Source organism: Pocillopora verrucosa, chromosome 12, assembly GCF_036669915.1.
Source record: "Pocillopora verrucosa isolate sample1 chromosome 12, ASM3666991v2, whole genome shotgun sequence".
Taxonomy (NCBI): Eukaryota; Metazoa; Cnidaria; class Anthozoa; order Scleractinia; family Pocilloporidae; genus Pocillopora; species Pocillopora verrucosa.
This window is the reverse complement of record NC_089323.1, coordinates 17,637,917-17,663,046: the sequence shown is the minus strand read 5'-3', so window position 1 is coordinate 17,663,046 and position 25,130 is coordinate 17,637,917. Positions and strand designations below refer to the sequence as shown.

Genomic DNA, 25,130 nt, shown 5'->3' with positions numbered 1-25,130 from the left:
TACAATTGACAGTCACGCCATCTTATTGTTTGCGATATTATCTCGTGACCTCTGGTGACGTCAGTGGCAAATTTGGGTACCCAAGATGGAGCTGGCAGTTTCGGAGTACTTTACTGTCGGCAATATATTCTTGGCTATTGTTTTCTTACTGATTCTCAATCAATTGGTTGAACTGTATCAGTTCAGGAACATGCCACCTGGACCTCGTCTGACATCTTTGCCTTTTGTGGGAAATCTGTTGAGCTTTGATGACGGACAGGTTTGTTTGCACCAAGAACCACTCTATATTTATATTTTATCGTAATTTGCTCAGAATTCGATCTTGTGATTGATTTTTGCCAGTGATTTTATTTGAGTACGACGATTTACTGTATCGCATTCTTGTGAAATCCTGGCTATATTGATATAATAGAAAGCTCCTCTCCCTGCATTTTCATATGCCTCACCGAAGGGTGCTAAACAAACAGAGCAAATTTGCATGTTATGTTTCTTCGCCCCAGCAGTGTGCGTTGAATCATCCAACCGTAGGATGGGAGAGGTCGAATTAAAAAGTACTACTATAGAACAAAATAAAATTTTCTCATCGAGGCGCCTTTTATACTGCACTGGTTTAGGAAATGACATTTTCACTCTGCAAATGCAGCCAATTCAAAACACCGGCGATTGAAACGCTTGACTGCATCCTTGGTCATACACATAATAGGGATTAATTACGCCGATAAAAATACACAAATAGCAACTGCAATAACGGTCCCGTTTTCGGAAAGCTCAGCTTTTCGTGGACGCATTGCCGGATTATATTAAGGGTAAGGCTTAGCTGCCTGTACAAATAAGACAAGACTGCATCTTTAGATTTGAAAAGAGCGTTTCTGTAAAGCGAGATGATTGAGAGATGTTATTATAAATAAAAAGCTGCTAGATGATTGTGAGATGTTTATCGTCTTCTGTAGTGTCTCAGCAAGAACTGAAAAGATGAAATTTTGGTGTTTCCAGGCACAAAATAATTTGTTTCAAAGGTATTCTTCTTTCTTTTGTGTATGCTGCGTCCAATAATCTCTAATGCAAATGTCGAACTACGAAGAGAGGGGCCGAAAACTGTGGGAAGGAGGCTAAACGTAACGATATAATCGACATAAATTTAGGCAAGTTATACCTTATATCGGACACTTTAACTATTATATTTTGTTTTCTTTATGACTAAGCTTGAAAGAGAAGTATGGTAACTTGTACTCCTTGAAGGTGGGGAGTTTTAAAACCGTCATTGCCGAGGATGCGGCGTCAGTGAAAGGAGTGTTGGTGAAGAAATCAGCTGATTATGCTGGGAGACCCCCATTCCATAGCTTTGTGATGTCCACTCTTGGTAAGTACTGCAATTCCGAATAACATGTCTTGCCAAAGTAGGGTTACTAGAGAAAACTGTCGGGCAAGTAGCAACCCATGTGGGGGGGAGGGGAGGGATAGTGACACAACTAAAATCCTCCACCCCACCCCCCCCCACCCCCCCACCCCCCTGGTGCTAGATAATGATCGGTCTTTAAAGTCAATGTAAGAGCTGAGTTTGGACATTCGTATCGTTTTTCTGTCGTACTATAAATGCGGTATCTTGACGCTTACTGGAGCTACGGAAATCCATGAAAGTTATGTATTTTCTTTTATTGAATTCCAGGCGGAAAGGATATTGCATTTGGGAATTATGGTCCTGCATGGAAATTTCATCGCAAACTCTTTATGACAGCGGTGCGAAAGAATATCTCAGACCAGGAGCTGGTTGAAGAAAGAATCTCTGAGCAAGCAAAAAGGCTACTGCAGTACTTTGAAGATCAGAAGGGAAAAGGTTTTGATCCTTCACAGATTTTGATGGAAAGCGTTGCAAACGTCATCTGTCGGATCACGTTTGGAAAGCTCTTTGATTCATCGCATCCAGATTTCCAGGAACTCCTGGATATAAACAATAGAGCTTTTACAGACACTGAATTGAATAGTCAGGTATTAAAGTTAGATAACTTTCCCATAGCCAAATACTTCCCATTCAAAGCTTACCAAACAGAGAAAGAAATGACTGATCGAATGTTTGAGATTCTGCACAATCAGATAAGGGAACAAGAGAAAGCATTTGACCCCGAAGCGGAGATCGAGAACCTTACTGGTAGCCTTTTGAAGGAAAAACTTGGCGCCGAAAATGAAGTCGGCACTGAGGAGAAAGCAGCCATTTTGTCCGACGACTATATAATTAACCCTTTCACTCCCACAAGTGACCAAGACAGAATTTCTCCTTACAATATCAATACAATATCAAGCAGGTAGGTGATGAGAATAGAGAAGAATATCAATCATGGGATTATTAGTTGATCCAATACCAAATTCTCTGAACTAACATCATAAGAATTGTATGGCAGATAGTGAGGAGAATTAATAATTAGATCTTGGGAGTGAAAGGGTTAACACCATATAAGACATGTTCAGCGCTGGTCACGAGACCACCAGCACCACTCTTCGTTGGGCCATCGCTTACTTGGTCCACAATCCTGGCTGTCAAACAGAGATTCAGAACCAGTTGGACGAAGAGGTTGGAAGGGACCGAATGCCAGGTCTGGATGATCGCCCAAGCCTTCCGCTAGTTCAGGCCACAATCATGGAAACACTTCGCCTCGGAAATGTCGCTGAAACAGCTCTTCCTCATTACACTCTGAAAGATACCACACTTGCAGGGTACCGTGTTCCAAAAGATACCGTGGTTGTGCCCAATCTGATGGCAGTTCACATGGATCCAAGCTGCTGGGAGGATCCAACCAAATTTAACCCACACCGCCATATTGATGGTGATGGCCAAGTTGTTACCAACTCTGTAAACTTTCTACCCTTTTCTGCTGGACGTCGGGTTTGTGCTGGCGAAGCACTTGCAAAGGTAATTCGTGTCATCAAATTATGATGGGGAAAATTCATCTTGTATGTAACAGATATAATGCAAATAATAAGTGATTATGTTTGCCTTTCTTTTCTTGCAGGTCGAATTGTTCTTTTTTCTGTCCCGGATGTTGCACAACTTTACCTTCTTGCCCCAAGAAAAGGGTGTTCTTCCTGACCTTAAAGGAGTCGATGGTTTCACCCGTTTTCCGGCGCCTTACAATATAAGGGTTAAAAAACGGCAATAGGAGCTTATAATCTTAAGCGAACGGTATAATAGGCAGAAAGTAGAAGTGCTCGTAACAAAAATAAGTCTTGGTTTGCAATATCGTTCTTCAAAAACTAGGCTGTGCATGATTTTCCTCAAGGTTAGTATTTTAGTAATGGCATAAGATTGCGAACATCCGCCTTAGGGTTTACAGAAGCTAAAGGAGAAGTATACTCCAGAAACCATATATATTGTTTTTATTTATTCCATTTAAAAGTATTTATATGAAATTATGAAACCGACCGCAATTTTAAAATCGATTTCAAATCGTCTTCAGTTGTGCTAAAACTGCGAACATGGACGCCGCTATTTCTGATCCTGCTTAGCAGCCTGGCCGCTTCGTTGAAACATGAGTGGGTCTTATTCCTCTCTTTTTCAGCGGCCTGATAAGAACAATACAGAAACGTATTCTTGACTCAAACAATAATGCATTGCGATATAAAAAAAAAAACAGATCTGTTTGTTAACTGCACGCTGTGGTTTAGCGTGTGCGACAGGTTACTCACTCTTGTTTTGAAAATAGCGGCGTAGGAAAAAGAAGACGTTTTTCAGCATTTGATTGCCCCTTTTTTAAATGGTTAAGTCTATCTTTAGAATTTAAAAAGAAGCAAGTGGCAAATTCCTATATATCAGTGGTATATATCATGTATTCTTACCATACGTTATGAACTATACTCATTTATAGAAAGTGTAGGATTCTAAGAATTAAACGCTTTTGAGATACTATCAACATGATCTCACTTTAAAAAAAGGAATAGGTCGATATTCGGGAAGTTAACTCAATTAGAGATGAATAAGTTTGTTGACAGGCAATCAAACGTTGTTGAGAGTTCGATAATGAAATCTAAAGGACTAAATTTGTATCTGAGTTACCAGGAACCCTACTGACGTAATATCCAAAGCGCTACGGGTGCCGCAATTGAATTTTCCATTTGGGACTCTTTACTTGTAGCTAGCGTTTTATAACCCTGATTTTGTTATCAGCTGGGTAGCGAGAGAAACCCGTTTTCCCCTTCAGATCCGGTAGGCTACCATCCACCGGTGGCAGAAATGTAAACTTGTGCAGTATCCAAGACAAGAACAAGAACAGCTCCACCTTTTAGGCAACGGAAACAATACAAAAACATCTTTTATAAATGTAAGAGTTTCACTGAGGATATTAGGAACCGAGACCACTAAGGCATAAGCACATTTTTGAAATATGGAGTAATTCCAAAAACTGCAAAGGATACTCATGCCAGATTAAGCAAAGGGGAGCTTGAAGTCTTTTAATTGGATTCAAGAAGAGCGTTTTTACAAAGGGCACTTAAATCATCCCATCAGCTCAAATACTCCCCGAGACACATTTATTTAAATATTGCTGAACTTGTTTGACCTCAAGAGTTTTATCGCCCTTGAAAATTTTCGTGTTTGAGAGGAGCTAGTTTGTACAACGTGACTGGGTCAAAAATGTTCATGAGAGGACAGAAAGAGCCCCTTTCCCCCCCCCCCCCCGAAAGACAAAGGACTTCTGTCGCTGGCTTGTGCAAAGGCGAGCATTTAGCGAAGGAAATGATGAACATGCTACCTCTACTCAAAATATATATAACAAAAAATTGTTCAGTGAACAGGAAATGAAAATAGACAGATGCTCAAGGTATTATCTTCATACTAAACGGGTTAAGCCCCCCCCCCCCCCCCCCGAAGACCTCTTTGTCTTTAGCCTAAGTTATTATCTGGTCTAAGACGTAAGTAGTTTTACAAGATTGCCCTTGACTTCATGGGAAACAGCTAGTAGTATCGTCTATAACTCTTGTTTGATCGCAATGTTCGCGACGTCTGCCGTATTGGACGTGAACAACGGAGAGACTTGGACACTAGAGTGGTCTAAATTTCCCACCAGCCTTTTCAAGCATACTTTAGTTTAGTTGTGCACGTGTATCGGGAAATATGTCTATACCACAGTTTGTAACAGTGTTGCGTTTTTTCATTCGTTTATTTGTGGTTTTATCCATCATGGAAGACGTCAGAAGAAGTCACACTGTCATATCCGTTCGTGGGCCATTAGTTGACGTGTTTTTCTCGTCTTCAGGAAGTTAGTGGCGCGACGACACTCTGGAAGATCGAATCGTCCAAAATTATGGAGGTAGGCTTGTTGCTTTGGTGTATTTATTGCTATTAATTGGTATATCTGTCAAACACTCACCAACTGCAGAATAACCTTTCCATATGATCAACATCAGCATATGTCTGTGTGCTTTGAAGATAGTGGAACATAGCGACAGTCGCTTGTTTTGTTAAGAGATACATGTATTAGTCTAAGGGTATTCTGTACCTCATCCAATCATTTAACGGCCAGGTTAAATACATTTTCAATCTTAAAATAACGAAATATCTGCAATTACCCAAGCTTTTCCTGATTTTGGAAGTATGACTACGTTATTTATCCCTCAGTTCCCTAAAATTGAAAATAAATTATATTGGCATTCGTGTCTGGGACTTGGTTGTGAAACACATGCATGGGTGATCAGTAGCACATGATAAGGGACCGAAATATGTGTGTTTAAGTCGTACAGAATGAGTGTCAGACTAGATGCAGACTAGCTTTGACAAGCATATGCCTCTATTAGTATTTATGAGCTAGCTGATTGTTTTCTATTGTGGAATGGTCCCTGTTTATTTCAATTGGCATTGTATTTGCAGCAAAAACTGGTGTTCTGTTGCACCCAATGTCTGTTGATTGTCTTGTGTTTCTTAAGTTGTGTTTGTTCACCACTGTGGTCCTGTTAACTTTGCAACACATAAACCACAATTTTTGGTTGCTGGCAAATTTACATCAAAATATGCTTGCCAAGAAATATTGTAGTGCAGTAGTTAAAACAAATAATTTTGTGTCTAACAACCTAATATATAACTTTCTTAGTGTTTGCTTTTAACTCATTTCACCATGGCCTGTAGTCTGCACCACAAGCTTACAAAAGAACAAAACAAAATCTCCTTGTAAAATAATTAAGTAAATTTAATTAACTTTTCACAGAAATTTTGAATGAACAAACTGTTTACAACAGAACCAAAAAAATGATTTTCCCAATTCTTGCTGTGATACTACAAAAGTCATGATGGTGTCTCACAGATGCAATTAATATAAAAACAGACATTTTCCTAGCACAAAAAAAAAATCTTGGGTGTGATCAATGCACCCTTGAAAGTTTTAAGAAAATCTTATCTTAGAAGAAAGAGTATTTGGTCGCCTGAATCAGCAAATTATGCCTAGTAAAATCAAAGATTTAATTTTTTATAGTTCTTACTGTGATGAGACTGAAGACAATAAACATGACACTGGTGTCTTGCCATTATGTAATTAAAAAAAGTAAACTTTGTCTTGTAGAAAAATCTGATAGGTGAGATTGGCCCAATATAAAAAAAATCTTCTTTGAAGGGAAGGCATTTTACAGTTTGAATCAGCTTTATGCATAGCAAAACAAAAGATATGTATTTTTCAGTTGATGCTGTGACACAGTGATGTTACAGAAGAGGATAATCATCTTACAGTGGTGGTGTGGCCAGCTTTGAGCTGATTCAATTGGCAATGCAAAGTAGTTTCTTATAGAATTAATTTATGAAAATGAAAAGAAAGTGTTTATAAGAAAACCAATGGTCAGTGATGGTTGTCTACAAAGTTCACATCTTTCAAAATATGACAGCTTTCATCAACACTGTTGTGAACTTTGAGCCAATGCAACAGTGGTGGAAAAGGGAGTGGGAAGTTTTTTGTTAACACTCCTCAAATCAGTACTTCTACAGTTTGTTAAAAATTTTATTTTAAGAATCAGTTTAAAAGAGAGAGCAAAGTTCAAAGTTTTGATTAAGGTTGTGTTTTTTGATAGTTTTATTATTTTATCAAAAATAAGAGTGTCTGTCAGCTATTTGTTTCATGAAATTATTTTAATTAGGAACAACACACTTCCTGAATCCTTTTTTTTTCCAAAATGTTTTCTAACTTCTTCTAATACTGAATTGACTATGGCAAAAGGCAGCCCCTTTTCTTTCAACAATTTTTTTTGGGACACTCAAATAAGGTTGATTAGAAAAGTACAAGATACATGTTGACTTAAAGCTTTCAAAAGATAGTTTGAACATTCACATTTTTTGGTCTAGATTGATAGGCAGCTCTATATGCTTTAATCTGATAAAGTGGTATTTGAATTAAGTATTTCAATCAGATGCTATTCTGTACCTCTCTCTGACACAAGACCTATAAATAGCATGCAATCTGATTAAGTGACTGGCTGACCGATAAACCAATTGCTGGATAGGCTAGCTGTTTTTAATGACTGATTGGCAGATTGTATGTCATCATAGGACTACATTATAACTGAAAGCATATTCACCAAATTCATTGTCTACCAATTATTGGGTGACTTTGAACTGATGAAACTGATGGACTGGTTTGCTAGTAACACAATTTAATAATGTTTTAGGTAGTGGCTAGATTATAACCTCAGTCTTTGATTGAATAATGATTCAGATAGTAACATGTTACATACATGTACCAACTGACAGGACAGTCAACTGATAGACTGACTGATAAACTGTCTGACTAACTGGTGACTGACTGACTGATCAATTGATTGACTGATGGATGGACTGACTGATTGTCTGACAGACTCAGACTAATTGATTGATTAAGTGATTGACTGACTGATTCACAGACTGACTGATTGATTAATTGGTTGACTGACTGATTAATTGACTGATGTATTAATTAGATAATTTGGTTTTATTGACTGAGTTGAATTGGCCATCATAAAGAGTTTCTCAGCTGACGTTTCTGGTGTCAGCTCTTCGTCCTTCTCTCTGAATAAGGTCAAAGGCTCAAAGTGTCAGCTGTAGAAACTCTTTACGGTGGCCAGTTTACATTATCAACTCAGTTGATTTAACCAAATTACCTTGTTATACTCCCCCACTGATACAGCTACATAGTTTCTTTAGAAATGTACCCCATTTATGATTGATTAACTGACTAATTGATGACCTGACGGACTGACCATTGGTCTGACTGATTGATTGATTGATAGACTGTCTGAATCTCTATATGTTTGTAATAAACTTAATACACCATGGAAAGTCTGTCTGTATGGTACATGTATTTATGCACCCATTGGTGTGAGTCAGAAATCTCACTTGTTCCTTGCATTGTCTTTTTCAATTTCTGTTGTTACCAACATATGCATAAATAGCATACAGAGAGAAATTTTATTTTGTATTCTATACATGTATGTACATGTTAATTTCTTCTGAGAATTTAACAGTTTAAAGAACATGCAAGGACTTGAACAAGAACAACTAAGCATTAATTCCTATTTAGCATAACACTTATCAGAAGGACTTTCTTCTTATTTTCTTCAGGTCAGATGTCTGATGGGTGAACAAGTGGGCCACGCTCTAAGAGCAGATCTCTTTCAAGATGCTTGTTTTACTTTGCAATCCAGCTGTAAGGTAAACCGGATAAACAAATGTTATTAATAAGTCAAGTTCTGTTTTAGTGCAAGGTAGCAAATGCATGATGCTGCTCACTTAATGTAAAGCAGTATCTATGTGTGGAACATTAACTTGAAATTCACCCCAGACATGCAGTGTATCAATGTACTATGGATTAAGGTTGATATCTTTGTCACTTTTCATTGTCTGTTGTCACAGTTGACTGTCTGATTTGCAATTCTGCAAAAGGACAAGTTTCCCAATACATAAGTGTATGATATATCTGAGAAAGAAAATTGTTAAAAGAAAAAGTGTGAAGTTGTGTAGGGAATTGCTAAATTCTAGAAATTCCAATTTGAAGTCTTACCAAATCACCTTTGTTCTTTTTGCCATTGAACAAGTATGGAAGCTGACAACAGGAAACATTTATAGCCTAAAGAACCACCTGCAACTGAAGCACCTTCACTAAAGAAGCATAGAATCCGGCTGATCTTATGGGAAATAGGCAGCATGATTGACTTGTACCTGTCTGGTTGACTATCTGTCTGACTGATTGTGACTGACTGACTATTGGATGGTGAACTTCATTACCTACATGTTATTAAATGACTGACTGACTGACTTCCTGTCTATTTGACTGACTGATAAACTGTCAGACCGGCCAGCTGACTAACTGATTGCATGACAATCTGATTGTCATTCACCCACCAACTGATGGAGTGGCTGAATAACAGAGTGAATGACTGACTTATTGATTTATTGACCAACTGGCTGGCTGGTTGACTCTCAATGACTGATTGCTTGATAATGTGACAGACTAACTGTTTAGCTGACTGATTAAATAATTTAAGGATTGACAACTCATTTACTGGCTGGCTAATAGACTATTAGACTCACTGACAGATTGACTGTGGTCTGACCAACTGGCAAATTGACTGACTGAGTAACTAGCTGAATGGCAACTGACTGCCTGACTGACTGACTGACTGACCAGCATAATAAAAGACTGTTTGACAGACTGGCTAACAAAGCAACCAGTTGAATGGCTGACTGACCAACTTATTGACTGGTTGATAAAACAACTGGTTGATTTATTGACTGACTATCTTGCTCTGGACTGATTAATTGACTGGCTCACAAAGTGACTGATTGACTGATGGACAGTCGTGAAGGCTGGAAGGCAATCATTTAGATATACAAAGTCACCCTGTGGGAGGCAGTGGCTGCTCTGATGTGTAATGCAAAGTCATACAACAAAAGACAACAGAATGAAAAAGCACAGCATGAAATAAGAGTTTCATTTGTACATACTTCAATCAGTCAACTGTCGCAAAATAAATGAAAAGTGGCAATAGTAAATTACCTACCAGGATCCACTCAAATAAATATTCATTCAATAATAAAATGAATTTTTTATTATTTGAGTGGTAAAAGTAAGATGTATCTAGTTCAGAAATGTTTTGTTTAGATCTCTTTCGACAGAGGACGAGTCGGAGAGAAGCCATTGCTTCCTTTGCAAGGATCTACCCAAAGATAAGTTAAAAAGGCGGCTGTGACTTGTTTTAATAAACGGGTCAAGTTTCTGATCCAAGGTCAAATCTGTGTTGTCAAAACTTCCTTTAGATAATTATATATTACAATCGAGAAAAAAATACTCTAATACAGCTGTTCTTAGGTTAATTTGATTTGTATCAAAATATCATATATAAAAAAAAACTTGTCTGGACGGATTCTCCTAAGGAGCTTTGCTTTAAAATATCATATATTAAAAAAAAAACTTGTTTGGACGGATTCTCATAAGAGTTTAAACCTAGTAGGGGACTTATGTCCCATTGTTTTTGCTCCAGTACTGCTTTGTACAAATCCCTAGATAGATAAAAAATAAATAAATAAATAAGTCCATCAAAACGAATTTGCCTGGTAAAATATGCTTGGTTTATATTTTTATATACTGTTTGCTCACACTTAAAACGGTCGCAGCCGAATGCTCCGGTTGGCTTTCGAATGGTTCCAGCATAACCATGCTAACCCGCCTAACGGACGCTTATTGTCGAGTTCAAGCGACGCGCAATTGTTAACAAACTTTTCTTCTTAATGACCTACCTTTGGAAATGTCTGAGTCTGTTGGAAGAACTTGGCGAACAATCCTCACAGATTCTAAAGCATCTCCCTTTTCTTGAATTTTCAGCGTAAATTTTGAATCCAGCATTTTCATGTTTGTCTCCGTTCTTACAAAGAGAGCAACCATCATCAGAATGGCTGCAACGGACAACAACGATGAAGCCTTTTGAAGATGATCACTGCGTTTTTCACTGGATGGAATTTTCGTTTGGTGTGGGTCGATATCCATCGTATTTTCCCTACGTGCCCTGCTCTAGAAAATCGTCTAAGCTACCAAGTCAGGAGAGCGTGAGTTATGCTTGAACGAGATGCGATATATATATATATATATATATATATATATATATATATATATAGTTAGTTATATATATATATATATATATATATATATTAAAAGAGGGAAAAAGGGACGCAACTACATTTCCCGACAAGCCTGTTTCGTGAATCGCTTTAAACCCCTGAAGAGTGAAGCGATTCACGAAACAGGCTTGTCGGGAAATGTAGTTGCGTCCTTTTTCCCTCTTTTAATATTTATTTTGCTCTGCTTCAACGTATTGAGCACTGTTTCACGCGAAAATTGACTTGCAGACTCCTATATATATATATATATATATATATATATATATATATATATATATATATATATATATATATATCGGTAATCAATTCTAAGTCGGCCTGTGGTTTTACGCATTTAACAAGGCTCGATATTCCTCTCGGTTTTAGAGTTTCTGTCCTACTGATAACGAAACCTAAGGAGTTAGAGGTGATCTTTTCACGTGGTGCTGTTTGTCATCGGTTCTTTGTCACAGCGGAGTACGCAAGGGTTCATGTGCACCGAAGTTTCCAGAGCTGAAAGTGCTGAATATATTTTTTTCAGAGCTAGACTTGATTAACAAGCTAGCGACTGCTCAGCCTTGCACGTAATGCTCTACGAAAAATTGTACATATCAACCCATAAGAGTCTCGTGAACACCAGTCAGGCAACTGCAACTTTAAATTGTAGTGATATTTACAGCAGATGCTGATTCTAATAATAATCCGATAATGTGTCGCACTCCAAAGGAAACAATGGTCGGGAATCTATGCACATTTGATTAGTTTTCGATTTTGCAAATTACAGGGAGGCTAACTAGACTCATGCAGGATTTATAAACGCTTGTTCGAGTCACAAATCGTAAGTCGAGGCCTCATCGAGTAAGTTTGCACTAAAGGACGATGCGTCATTAACAAAGGGTGAAAAAGAGCCACTCATCATGTTCCTGCGATGCTTTCTGGTCCCTCCCGTTGTTAAATTGGGTAAAAAGATTCTAGGTAACAGGGTGTAAAAGCAAGAAAGAGAAAGGAAAAAACCGTAGGAAAAAATTAAAAACAAGTAAAGAATACAGAATATCAAAACGGAAGTCAAATTATGGACCTAGGAGAAAACAAAATAAAGAAAACGATGAATGAAGCACCAAGACTCCAATCAGTCAACAAGATGAAACTGCTGTGGGACCATTAAAAGGAGGGGCTTAAGTATCCGTATGGGAGTGGAATACATGTATTAAGTTTAAACAACAGCAATTTAAGAATCAGGGCAGAACAGAAAAAAAACAAAAACAAAGAAAAAAAGCAAGACGGATGAGAAACTTACTGAAAAAATGAACGAAACAACCATGTATTTGAGTTAGCAAGGCGATTGATTTGACGATTTTTTTATAGATCGTACACTCAGCTCAGGCGGCATTTTTCATTAACAGAAAGGATTCAACAGTGTAGCTTGATGATGGCACAGATTATAAGTCATATTTATTAAGTTCTCTTTGCCAACAGTTACTGAGTAGATAACTGACATACAAATGAGTAATAAAAATAGAATATAAATACACTCGACAGCAATCAAGTGATGTTCGCACTCTACTTGTCAAAATACAAAGAGTCCGTTGAGCGAGTAAATGGTTCAGTTTTTTCTTCGGTCTTCTAAGACCACTTATCCCAAATAAAACACCTCCCAGTCATCAGGTGTGAAGCGGTAACTACCTGCCAGCAAGGTTTGTTTATTTTGTACACTACTTGGAACAGAGTAGACGTTCTGGTAACCAAAATTGGCATGGGAATAACGATTTCTATTGGCTTTGTTCATGATGTAGATATGATGACCATAACCAAATGTTGGACCGTAACTCGAATGCTTGTATATTGCGTTTGATGGCTTCTTCACAATACTTTTAAATGGCGCCAGTCCTTCTTTATTGCGGAGAGAAAATAAGAAAGCATTTGGAGTGCTGATGTACCCAATACTGAACTCTGGGGAAAGAAAATAATTCACGATTGCGTCAAATTGTATATCTATAAAGTTTTTTCTATATTAAAATACCAGTAAGAGCTACTTTCAGGTGTTGGGGATTTCACTCGCGTTAAGATCTTACTTCATCATGCGATTACTACATCTCCTGTCTTTTGTCTTTTGGCTATTTTTTCGAATAATCTTATCGACTTTTTTGTCTATATCAGTATTAAAAAAACAATAAAGAAAAATATGAAAAAAAAACAAACAAAAAAAAAAAAAAACAATAAAGACAAAATTGACATGCAATCCACTTACCCTATGGAATGTCAGTATATCCTCCAAACACGTACTGTCCTACTTTCACGATGGTTACTGTGTTCCTTTTCCCATCACAACTACTGTGGAAGGTGCTGACCGCCCAGCCTTGAGTGAAGGCGCGGTAACACAGCAGCCACTGAGGATGGCTCCCAACTGCGGGCGTTAGAAACTTTTTTTTTTGACCCTTCAAACAGTCTCAACATTACTCCTCGTGGTTTAATGGAAACCTGGATAAGTTCAGTAAGAGGCCGCCACAATAGACGTGTAAGACTAAACATACAGAGCTCTTTTGCATGACTTGGAAACGTTTTTAAAAATTGCGATTAAAAGTCGCGAATGACTAACCCTTTAAACAGGGTTTTAATAGACAACTTTTTAGATGTTCAGCAAAGCAGATTAAGAACCTCTACACTGAGTCGTAGACCCTCAATTCCAGACAAGACGAAGGAGGTTCATTGATAGATACCAAAAACCGCCAAGTGAAGGAATTCATCGCGAAAGGTTACCAGCATCGTTTTTAGACGTCAATGCAAAAATCTGTATTTCAAATAACTAACCTTCCACAAAAAGTCTCGCCATCTTCTGGGCTTTTCCTAAGACACTTGTAGCCGTACACATGTAACTCCCTGAGTCATTATAACCTGCATTCCTAATATGAAGTTGATTATTGGGACCGTCCGTTGGGACCGTCCGTTGGGACCGTCCGTTGTCACCAGTTCAGCACCATTAATTTTTCTCCTGGAGACCTTAGGCTTTGGATCACCACTCGCTGAGCAATGAAAGGTAGCAGTCTGGTTCTCACTGACTGTGAGTGAGGCAGGAGATATATTTACGTCTGGAGCAGAGAGGGACTGGCCTGGTTCACCTTTGGGTCCCGGATGTCCAGGAACTCCTTTATCACCTTGAGAGAAAAGAAACAGACAGGTAGCAAAAGCCTTATTTGAAGTGTAGGGGAATGACTTACAACTGTCAGATCAAAATCATCTGCGTAATAAAGATTGGCTTTGGAGACAGGTGGAAGCCTGCCCACCCGTCCGGTCGCTTTCATTTTTTACTGAGTACTAGAAGTTTACTCGAAAATTAATCTCAAGATGATACTATAATTTTTTATATCGTTTAGATTTGGTCTCCTGTCAGAGACAGATAAACGTCAGATTAACAGATTACAGCTAAATCCCATTCCTAAAACAACAACCGCACAGCTGCAAGCGAAATGCTATTCCACAGCTTAAACGTTAATGTACTGTAGTAAATAATTGTATTTTTTTCAATCTTGCAAATGAGGTTATAAATCCAAAGTACCATTCCACTCGTCTTTTTCCATCATTATGAATAAAGAAAAAAGTAACAATATGGGAATAACTCTTGATTAATACCTTTTTCCTCCTTTCATTCCAGGATTTCCAACATCTCCTTTCATTCCTTGTTTTCCAGATTTGCCAGGTGGTCCCACAACTCCTTTGGTTCCCGTTTCCCCCTTAGTTCCTTTTGGATCCCGTCTACCGCGATTTCCCGGAGTTCCTTTTGGTCCCCTAGGGCCTGCCACACTGACTTTACCAGGGGAGAGACAGTAGGTCCCTATGGACTCAGAGGTCACGTACTTCTTGAATCCATTCTCGGCTTCTTGTTGATGAACAGAGTCGCTCTCATTGAAAGTTAAACTGCGACGAACAATTCTGACGTTGTGTTTCATACCTTAAAAAATTGCAAGGGTTAATGACTTTTGAAAATTTAAGGGAAACTCTTCCCCCGCCTTTTTTTTTTAATTAATTATGTCGACTTTAGTATGAACAAAGGGCCTCTTCCTTTTCATGACTGAAAAAAGAAAGCGCGTTTTATCGCCACGTTTTAGTTCCTGACTGATCATTTCCGGCAGAAGACGAGTCGGTGAGAAGCCATTGATGCATTAGAAAGAATCTATTGAAGGACAAGTGCAATATACAAACTCAATGAAATTTAATTGATTGATCATCTGACAGATGTGGCTCAAATTGATTAAGTGGGCCAAGTTACTGAAGCAAGTTTTGTGCATATCAACCTATAAGATTCTCGTAAACACGAGTCAGACTACTCGTTGCAACTTTAAATTGTGGCGATATTTACAGCAAATCATCAGTGCAGATTCTAATTATGGCCCGATAATGTGTCGCGCTCCAAGGGCAACATTAATCAAGAATCTATGCATATCTGATTAGATTTTGCATATTAAAGCGAGGCTGACTAAGGTCATGCAAGATTTACAAAGCTTGTTCGAGTCACATCGTAAGTCGGGGCCTTATCGAGTAAGTTTGCACTAAAGAACGATGACGCATTAAAAAAGAGTGAAAAAGAGCAACTCGTCTCATTTCTGCGATGTGTTTTGGTCCCTGGGAGCGGAATACATGTATTAAGTTTGAACAACAGCAATTTAGAAATTAGGGCAAAACAGAAAAAAAAACAAGACGGATGAGAAACTTACTAAAAAAATGAACGAAACAATTATGTAATTGAGTTAGCAAGGCAATTGAGTTGACACTCAGCTCACGCGGCATTTTTCATGTACAGAAAGGATTCACCAGTTTTTTATTTTATTTTATATTTATTAATTTCTCTTTCTAATGAAAATAGAATGTAAATACACTCGACAACAATCAAGTGCTGTTTGCACTCTACTTGTCAAAATACAAAGAGTCCGTTGAGCGAGTAAATGGGTCAGTTTTTTCTTCAGTCTTCCAAGATCACTTATCCCAGATAAAACACTTTCTAGTCATCGGGTGTGAAGTAGAGGCTACCTGCCAGTAAGGTTTGTTTGTTTTGTACACCTCTTGGAATAGAATAAGCATCAGCATATCCAAAGTTGGCTTGGGGATAACGATTACTATTGACATTGTTCGCGATATAAATATTACTATTACTACCAAATATTGGACCGTAACTCAAATCCCTGTATATTGCGTTCGACGGCTTCGTTACCATGCTTTTAAAAGGCGCCAGTCCTTCTTTATTGTGGAGAGAAAATAAGAAAGCATTTGGAGTGCTGGCGTACCCACCACTGGACTCTGGGGAAAGAAAACAATTTACGATTGCGTCAAATTGTGTATCTATAAGATTTTTTCTGTATAAAAATACCAGTAAGAGCTACTTTCAGGTGTTAGGGATTTTCACTCGTGCTAGGATCTTACTTCATCATGCGACCACTACATCTCCTGTCCCTTTTCTTTTGGCTTTTTTTCGAATAATTTTATCCACTTCTTTGTTTATGTCAGTAAAAGACAAAAGACAAAATTGACATGCAATCTCCTTTCCACTCATATCTTTCCATCATGATTTTAAATAAGATAAAAAAGAAACAAAGCGTGAATAATTCTCGATTGATACCTTTTCCTCCTTTCATTCCAGGATTTCCAACATCTCCTCTTATTCCTTGTTTTCCAGATTTGCCAGGTGGTCCCATAATTCCTTTAGTTCCTGTTTTTCCATTGGATCCTCGTGGACCTCGTCCACCGTGATTTCCCGGAGTTCCTTTTGGACCCCGAGGCCCTGCCACACAGACTTTGCCAGGGGAGAGGCAGTAAGTCCTTATGGACTCAGTAACAATAGAGGTCACGTACTTGCTGAAATCATTGCCGGCTTCTGCTTGATTCACTGAGTCGCTCCGGTTGGTAGTTAAGCTGCGACGAACAATTTTTCCTTCGGAAATGTCTGAGTCTGTCGGAAGAACTTGGTGAGCAACCCTCACGGATTCTAAAGCATCTCCCATTTCTTGAATTTTCAGCGTAAATTTTGGATCCAGCATTTGCATGTTTGTCTCCGTTCTTACAAAGAGAGTGACCGTCATCAGAATGGCTGCAATGCGATAGACAGCAACGATGAAGCCTTCTGAAGATGATCACTACGTTTTTCACTGGACGGAATTTTCGTTTGCTGTGCGCTGATATCCATCGTATTTTCCCTGTGTGCCTCGCTCTAGAAAATCGTCTAAGCTACCAAGTTAGAAGAGCGTGAGTTATGCCTGAACGAGATGCGACCTATATATCGGTAATCGATTCTAACGTCGGCTTTTGATTTTTAGCATTTAACAAGGCCGGATATTTCTTCCGGTTTTCTTGTGTCTGTCCTGTTGATAACGAAACCTTAGAAGTTTGGTGTGACCTTTTCACGTGATGCTGTCTGTCATCAGTTCTTTGTCACAGCGGAGCACGTGAGGGTGTTTCCAGAGCTGAGAGTATTGAATGTATTTCCTCGTAATCTTTTTTCAGAACTAGACTACAAGCTAGCTACTGCTCAGTCTTGCACTTAGTGCTCTACGAAACATTTTGCATATCAACCTTATAGAGTCTCGTAAACAAATGTCAAGCTACTCATTGCAACCTTAAATTGTGGCGCTATTTACAGCAGATGCAGATTCTCATTATGCCCCGATAATGTGTCGCACTCTAAAGGCAACCTTAATCAGGAATCTATACATATTTGATTAGTTTCCGATTTTGCAAATTACAGCGAGGCTAAGTAGGCTCATTCGAGATTTACAAAGCTTATTCGAGTCACATATCGTAAGTCGTGACCTTATCGAGTACGTCTACGCTTAAGGACGATGCGGCATTAACAAAGGGTGAAAAAGGGCTACACATCATGCTGCTGCGATGTGTACGAGTCCTTGAGAATTATTGTTAAGTTGGATGAAAAAGACTCTATCTAACGGGCTGTAGAAGCAACAAGGATAAAAGATTAAACCATAGGAAAAATAAATAAAAACAAGGAAAGGATGCAGAATATCAGACCGGAGGCCAAATAATGGACTTAGGAAAAAAAAGAATAAAGAAAACAATGAATTACGCAGCGAGACTCCAATTAGTCACCAGGATGCAACTGCTGTAGGAGGATCAAAAGAGGTGCTTGAAAGTATTTGTATGGGAGTGGAATATGTGTATTAAGTTTCGATAACAGCAATTTAAGAATTAGAGCAAACAGGGAAAAACGCGAGAAGGAAGAGAAACCTACTAACAAATACGCAATTGAGTTAACAAGGCAATTGAATTGTTGGTTCTCTGTCGACTTTTTACAAATCGTAGATTCATCTCACGCGGCATGTTTCATCAACAGAAAGGATTCACTAGCTTAGCTTGATGATGACACGGATTATAAGTCATTTATGAAGTTCTCTTTGCTTACAGTCTATCGGAGAACTGACATTCAAGATATAGATTATAATGAAATATAATGAAAATAGAGTGTAAATACCGAATGAAGTGCTGTTTGTACTCTACTTGTCAAATCACAAAGATACCGTTGAACAAGTAAATGATTCAGTTTTTTTTCTTCAGTCTTCCAAGACCACTTATCCCAGATAAAATACCTCCCAGTCATCAGCTGTGAAGGGGTGACTACCTGCCAGTAAGGTTTGTTTGTTTTGTACACCACTTGGAACGGAATAAACATCGTTAGAACCAAAATTGGCTTGGGAATAACGATTACTATTGGCATTGTTCCCGATGTAGATATCATGACCAGTACCAAACGTTGGACCGAGATCCGAACGCCTGTTTATTGCATACTTTGGCCTTTGAACCATGCTTTTAAATGGCGCTAGTCCTTCTTTATTGTGGAGAGAAAATAGGAAAGCATTTGGAGTGCTTGTGTACCTACCACTGGACTCTGGGGAAAGAAAAATTATTTGCGATTGCGTCAAATTGTATTATCTAGAAGGCTTTTTTTCCGCATAAAAATACCATTAAGAACCTCTGTCAGTTGTTAGGGATTTATACGACCACTTATACGAATCATACGACCACTACTTCTCATGCCTTTCGTCTTTTGGCCTCTTTTTTTCAAATAATTTAGTCTAATTTTTTGTTATATCAGTATTAACAAAAGTTTAAAGAAAACTATGAAAAAAAAAATCATTGATACAAAATTGACATGCAATCCATTTACCCCATGGAATGTCGGTGTATCCTCCGAACACGTACTGTCCTACTTTCACGATGGTGACTGTGTTACGTTTCCCATCACACCTGCTGTGGAAGGTGCTGATCCCCCAGCCGTGAGTGGAGGCGCGGTAACACAAAACCCACTGAGGGTGACTTCCAACTGCGGGCGTTAGAAACTGATTTAAGTGACTCTTATAAAACACGTTGTTTCCCAGTATGCTTGATTTACGCCAAAGGTCTATAGAAGAGTGAGAGACAGTCTCAATTGTTATCTTTGGATTATAAGATTTGAATGATCATCTATTTGTAACAAGTTTATTAAATCCGTTAGCTCCCACTTGCATTTGTTTCTTGTTCAGGATGGATAAGAGCTTCAGATTGCAAAAAAAGCGGTTTGCTAAAAACTCAAGAGCAATCCTTGGGGTATGGATTCCATAGTCTTAAAGTCTGGGTATAAAGGTGAGTTTAATCCTTTAAGAATCATTTAATAAATTTACAAATGGCTCGTACCTAGACCATAGGTTAGAGTTGTAACTGCACTAACCGATCCAAGCTTGTTAGAGGCTTTGCAACGGTAAGGACCAACATCATGACGACTGAAACTTGCGATAGTCAGTGTACCATTGATGACCGTGGATCGACCTTCAGGTAGTTTCAAAAAACCTCTTGACCAAACAATAGTTGTTGGTGGAAAACCAAATGCTTTGCAAGAGACAGAGGCTGTAGTAGAGCCCACTACCTCTATAATTCTTTTAGGAATCTCGATGAACTGTGGAGACACTAGACGATATAAAAATAAGAAAAAATTAAAGGAGAAAGTGAAAAATAAATTTCAATTTGAATGGAACACTCGAGTTGCGAATGGCTAAAAAACTGCAGAATCAAGGTGCAAAGATTTACTGGACAGGTTTTCAGAAATTCAACAAAGCCGATTAATAACCTATTCACTGAAACTTAGCCACTTGATTCCTGACGAGATGAAAGAGGTTTAATGATACCAAAAACTTGGAATTGCTAGCGTGGGGAATTCAACGGGAAAGGTTACCAGTATTGTTTTATAGGGTGATGCAAAAATCTTTCTATCAAATCGCTAACCTTCCACATAAAGTTTCACCATCTTCTGAGCTTTTCCCAAGACACTTGTAGCTATGCACATGTAACTCCCTGAGTCATTATAACCAGCAGTCCTGATATGAAGTGCAGTATAGGGACTGTCCATATTTAACAGCTCAGTACCATCTATTTTTCTCCAGGAGATCTTAGGCTTTGGATGACCATTAGCTGAGCAGTGAAAGGTAGCTGATTGGTTCTCGGTGACTGTGAGTGAGGCAGGTGATACAACCAACTCTGGAGCAGATAGGGACTGGCCTGGCTCACCCTTAGGTCCCAACGGTCCAGGAACTCCTTCGTCACCTTAAAAGAAAATAAAACAGGCAGCTCGCAAAGGCTGCAACTGAAGAGTAGGGGAGTGTATTACAGCTGCAGGATCAAAAGTATCTATTGTGATGAGTGTTAGATCTGGAAACAGGTGGAAAGCTATTCACAATGAGAACTCGCTTCACTACACTGAATGATAAAGTTTTACTCGAGAATTACAACCACCACATCACACAGATAAAAAACCCAATTTGTTAACTATTTTGACTATTTGATTACAGCTACATTCCATCCCGCAAAACATAGAGCACCTCATGATCACTGACCAAATCCTTTCCCACAAGCAAAACATATCTTGTAATAGATAACGATAAGTTTCCAACTTAACTTGAATAAGGAACGACAGAAACAAAGCGGGCAAAATATCTTGATTTATACCTTTTTCTCCTTTTATTCCAGGATTTCCTACATCTCCTTTCATTCCTCGTTTTCCAGATTTGCCTGGTGGTCCTACAATTCCTTTCGCCCCTGGTTTCCCTCTAGTACCTTTTGGACCTCGTCTACCGCGATTTCCCGAAGTTCCTTTTGGTCCCCGTGGCCCTGCTACACAGACTTTACCAGGGGAGAGGCAGTAGGTCCCTATGGACTCAGTCACAATAGAGGTCACGTACTTCTTGAATCCATTGTCAGCTTCTGGTTGATTAACTGAGTCGCTCCGGTTGTTATTTAGGCTGCGACGAACAATTTTGACGTCGTCTTTTATACCTAAAGAAAACTGTAAGGGTTAATGGTTTTTTTTTTTGTGGGGGAAACTTTTTCCCTGCATTTTTTTAGATTAATTATGTCAAATTAAGACTGAACAACGTGCTTTTAGATTTATCGCCACTTTTTAGTTCGAAAATGTTCTGTTTAAATCCTTTTTCGGCAGAAGACGAGTCGGTGAGAAGCCATTGATTGATTTGAAAGAATCTATTGAAAGATAAGTGCAAAATGTTAACTCAATGAAAATTAATTAAATGATCATCTGACAGATGCGGCTCAAACTGATTAAGTGGGTCAAGTTACTAAAGCAGGGTCAAATCTGTGTTGTCAAACGTTTTTTAAAATATCACAATCCCAAAGAAGTGCTCGACTACATCTGGTCTTCGGTTGATTTCCATCGAAGTATCAAAAATACAAGCATTTCTTTGAGTGGATTGTCTAGAGTCCATCAAAACCAATTTGCTTCGCGAACTACTTTTTTAATACGCTTGGCTGAAAGCAGTCGCATCCAAATGCACCCGGCTAAATTTCGTACGGTTCTGCAGCTTAACTCTGCATGCTATTTATCATTCTATATATCAAGGCCAGTGGGCTAAAAATGTTTTTTACTTTATGGCTTACCGATAGAGATGTCTGAGTCCTTACGTAGAATTTGGCGAGCAGCTCGCACAGATTCTATAGTATCTCCTATTTCTTGAATTTTCAGCGTAAACTTTGAATCCATCGTTTTCATGTTTATCTCCGTTCTTACAAAGAGAGCAACCGTCATCAGAATGGCTACAGCAGACAACAACGATGAAGCCTTCTGAAGATGATCACGACGTTTTACGCCAAATGGAATTTTTATTTGCTGAGCGTCGATATCCATCAAATTTCCTTTCGATGTCTTGCTGTATAAGAGACACAAAATAAACTTGTCCTGGTTCACCAGCCCAGAGAACGTTAATTTGCTTTGCACGAGGTGGTCAGCACAACTGATGATTATTCAATAACTGTGCGACGTTTAGTTTAGCGTTTCAGCTCTCAAGGAACTGCAAAATAAGGAAGTACCACTGTTTTCTCATTTAAAAGCTGAAGGCAGGCCGAATTCTGCTCGATATCGCCATAATCCGGCTGAGCGATTTACATACAGGTATTGTGTTTTTTTGGGGTTGTATTCCATTTTTACGAGAAAGTGACTATCTAACAAGGGTCGATATTCATCTTGGTTTTCGTGTTTCTGTCCGTCTAATAACGAAATGTCACAAGTTAGACGCGACCTTTTCACGTGATGCCGTCTGTCATCAGTTCTGTGTCACAGCAGAGCACGTCTGATGAGTAACACGATCGCTTGCATGTTCAGGTGCAAAGAAATAACCAGAGCCGGATATAACGTGATCCTACGTAAGCAATCTTTCTTAGAACTTGTTATGATTTTAACGGTTATCCTCTACTTAGCCTTGGACTTGGTGTTCTGGGAAAAATTGCATATCAACCGCATGGATGCAAACTATGAACACAGAGGTCAAATTATGGATTTAAGAAATAAGATAAGGAAAACAATAAATTACGCACCGAGACTTCAATTAGTCATAATTAGTCAGGAATTTCAACAGGAAAGGTTACCGATATTGTTTTAGAGGGTAATGCAAAATCTATCTATCAAATTGCTAACCTTCCACAAAAAGTTTCACCATCTTCTGAGCTTTTCCCAAGACACTTGTAGCTGTGCACATATAACTCCCTGAGTCATTATAACCAGCATTCCTGATATGAAGTGCAGTATCGGGGCTGTCCAAATTTAGCAGCTCAGTACCATTTATTTTTCTCCAGGAGACCATAGGCTTTGGAAGACCAGTAGCTGAGCAGTGGAAGATAGTGGATTGGTTCTCGTAACTGTGAGTGAGGTAGGATATACAACCAACTCTGGAGCAGATAGGGACTGGCCTGGCTCACCCTTAGGCCCTGGAGGTCCAGAAACTCCTTCGTCACCTTGAAAAGAAAATAAAACAGGCAGCCAACAATGGACGTGACGGTAGAGTAGGGGGAATGTCTTACAACTGTCGAATTACAATGATCTTGTGTAATGAATATTGGATCTGGACACAGGTGGAAAGTTATTCACACTGGGAACTCGCTTCCATTTTAAACTGCATTAAAGAGGGAGGCGACGTGGCCGAGTGGTTAGGGTGCTAGACCTGTAATTCGGTGTCCCGGGTTCAAGTTCTTCACCCTGCCACTCACTAGATTTGTTCTCGGTTGCTCTGAGGTCAATTCCTCAGCTGCGCTTTGTAAATACCTACCGGTCTGCCTCCTAGTTAGCTACTCTAAAATTTGTGTATAAATAAAGTTTATGTTTATGTTTTTACTTGACAATTACAACCTCCAGATTACACAGATGAAAATCCAATTTGATGACTATTATCGACTGTTTCATTACAGCTGAATTCCATCCCGTAAAAAAATAAAACGCCGAATGATCGCTCACCAAATCCTTTCCCACAAGTTAAACACATCTTGTAATAGATAACGATAAGTTTCCAACTTGCAACAATAATTTTAAATTTAAAGCACCGCTTCACTCATTTTGTTCCTGTGGACGATGAGTATAGCGAATAAGGAACGAAAAAAAAAAAGTGGAAATAGATCTTAATTCATACCTTTTTCTCCCTTTATTCCAGGATTTCCAACATCTCTTTAAATTCCTTGATTTCCAGATTTGCCTGGTGGTCCTATAATTCCTTTCGCTCCTGGTTTCCCTCTAGTACCTTTTGGACCTCGTCTACCGCCTGCCACACAGACTTTACCAGGGGAGAGGCAGTAGGTCCCTATGGACTCAGTCGCAATAAATGTCACGTACTTCTTGAATCCATTTTCGGCTTCTGCTTGATTAATTGAGTCATTCCGGTTGGTAGTTGTAAGCTCCGACGAACAATTTTGACGTCGTGTTTCATACCTAAAGAAAACTGCAAGGGTTAATGGTTTGTGAAAATTTGATGGAATTTTTTCCCTTTTTAACATTGATTATAGAAGATTTAAGCCGTACTAAATGCTTCCTGCTTCAGTCTCATGACTGACAAAAGGAAGTCACGTTTTGTTGCCACTTAAGCTGTATCTAGTTCAAAAATGTTTTGTTTAGATCCTTTTCGACAGAGGATGAGTCAGAGAGAAGCTAACGCTTCATTTGCAAGGATCTATTCAAAGATAAGTTAAATAGTTCTGTTCTTCGGCTGATTTGCATTTAAAATATCATGTACCAGCAGAGAGGCAATTTATCTGCGCATGTTCAGTAAATTTTTGTTTGAAGCGAGTAACAGCCGCTATGCGCCTGTATGGGTTTCCCACGAAAGAAATGAAGGAGGAAAGTGCGCCGGAAAACAATAATGGAACGAGTACTTGAGACAACTTTTCTTGTCATTTTTCCCTCTGTAACTTAGATGGAAGCGTTGTAGCCTTACTATGGTTGTGTGGTGTGCGGAAGGAAGTCACAATCGATTGATTTTCTAAAAGAAAAAGGTTATACAAACGAGTTCAATTCGAGTCTTCTTTAATGATTGTTGGTGCGATCGATGTAGATAATCTTTTTTGTGAATAATACAAGAGGCCTATCTAAGAGCACAGACGTATTGGAAAGTAATTTAATCGTGTCATTGCTATCTCAAATAATCGAGTACATTTGTAGTACTTACTTTCCTTTGAGCGTTTTTAAAGCTTCAACTGCTAGTGCAATGTATTTGCAATTTCAGCAAAAAAATAAAAG

General features: G+C 38.7%; 2 protein-coding genes, 1 long non-coding RNA gene and 2 pseudogenes across 3 annotated transcripts; 2 read left to right on the top strand and 3 right to left on the bottom strand.

Moving 5' to 3' along the window:
• The first annotated feature begins 119 nt into the window (after positions 1–119).
• Positions 120–3,452, top strand: LOC131799887 (steroid 17-alpha-hydroxylase/17,20 lyase-like). The gene is made up of 5 exons (XM_059117576.2): positions 120–259; positions 1,203–1,360; positions 1,667–2,251; positions 2,454–2,905; positions 3,006–3,452. The coding sequence occupies exons 1-5, from the start codon at positions 249–251 to the stop codon at positions 3,150–3,152; spliced, it is 1,353 nt and encodes a 450-aa protein (XP_058973559.2). The 5' UTR covers positions 120–248; the 3' UTR covers positions 3,153–3,452.
• Positions 3,453–3,891: 439 nt separating this feature from the next.
• LOC136277533 (uncharacterized) lies at positions 3,892–10,799 on the top strand. The gene is made up of 3 exons (XR_010715934.1): positions 3,892–4,310; positions 5,175–5,297; positions 8,561–10,799. It is a non-coding gene; the product is annotated as an uncharacterized lncRNA (long non-coding RNA).
• A 699-nt stretch (positions 10,800–11,498) lies between these two features.
• LOC136277217 (uncharacterized) lies at positions 11,499–18,168 on the bottom strand (annotated as a pseudogene).
• Positions 18,169–18,381: 213 nt separating this feature from the next.
• Positions 18,382–22,559, bottom strand: LOC136277497 (uncharacterized). Its single transcript, XM_066159716.1, has 6 exons — positions 22,013–22,559; positions 21,068–21,394; positions 20,348–20,665; positions 19,763–20,032; positions 19,257–19,490; positions 18,382–18,977 (listed from the first exon to the last, which is right to left on the bottom strand). The coding sequence occupies exons 1-6, from the start codon at positions 22,257–22,259 to the stop codon at positions 18,661–18,663; spliced, it is 1,713 nt and encodes a 570-aa protein (XP_066015813.1). The 5' UTR covers positions 22,260–22,559; the 3' UTR covers positions 18,382–18,660.
• Positions 22,560–23,040: 481 nt separating this feature from the next.
• LOC136277498 (uncharacterized) lies at positions 23,041–24,324 on the bottom strand (annotated as a pseudogene).
• Positions 24,325–25,130: the final 806 nt, after the last annotated feature.

Excerpts from the sequence above, each read along its gene's own strand:
- LOC131799887 (XM_059117576.2), top strand. Across the intron at positions 2,252-2,453 it reads TAACCCTTTCACTCCCACAA|ACATGTTCAGCGCTGGTCAC; the intron begins GTGACCAAGACA and ends ACACCATATAAG. Across the intron at positions 2,906-3,005 it reads CTGGCGAAGCACTTGCAAAG|GTCGAATTGTTCTTTTTTCT; the intron begins GTAATTCGTGTC and ends CTTTTCTTGCAG.
- LOC136277497 (XM_066159716.1), bottom strand. The coding sequence starts at position 22,259 with ATGGATATCGACGCTCAGCAAATAAAAATTCCATTTGGCGTAAAACGT. Across the intron at positions 21,395-22,012 it reads GGACTCAGACATCTCTATCG|GTATAAAAGACGACGTCAAA; the intron begins GTAAGCCATAAA and ends AGTTTTCTTTAG. Across the intron at positions 19,491-19,762 it reads AACTCTAACCTATGGTCTAG|ACCTTTGGCGTAAATCAAGC; the intron begins GTACGAGCCATT and ends ACTCTTCTATAG.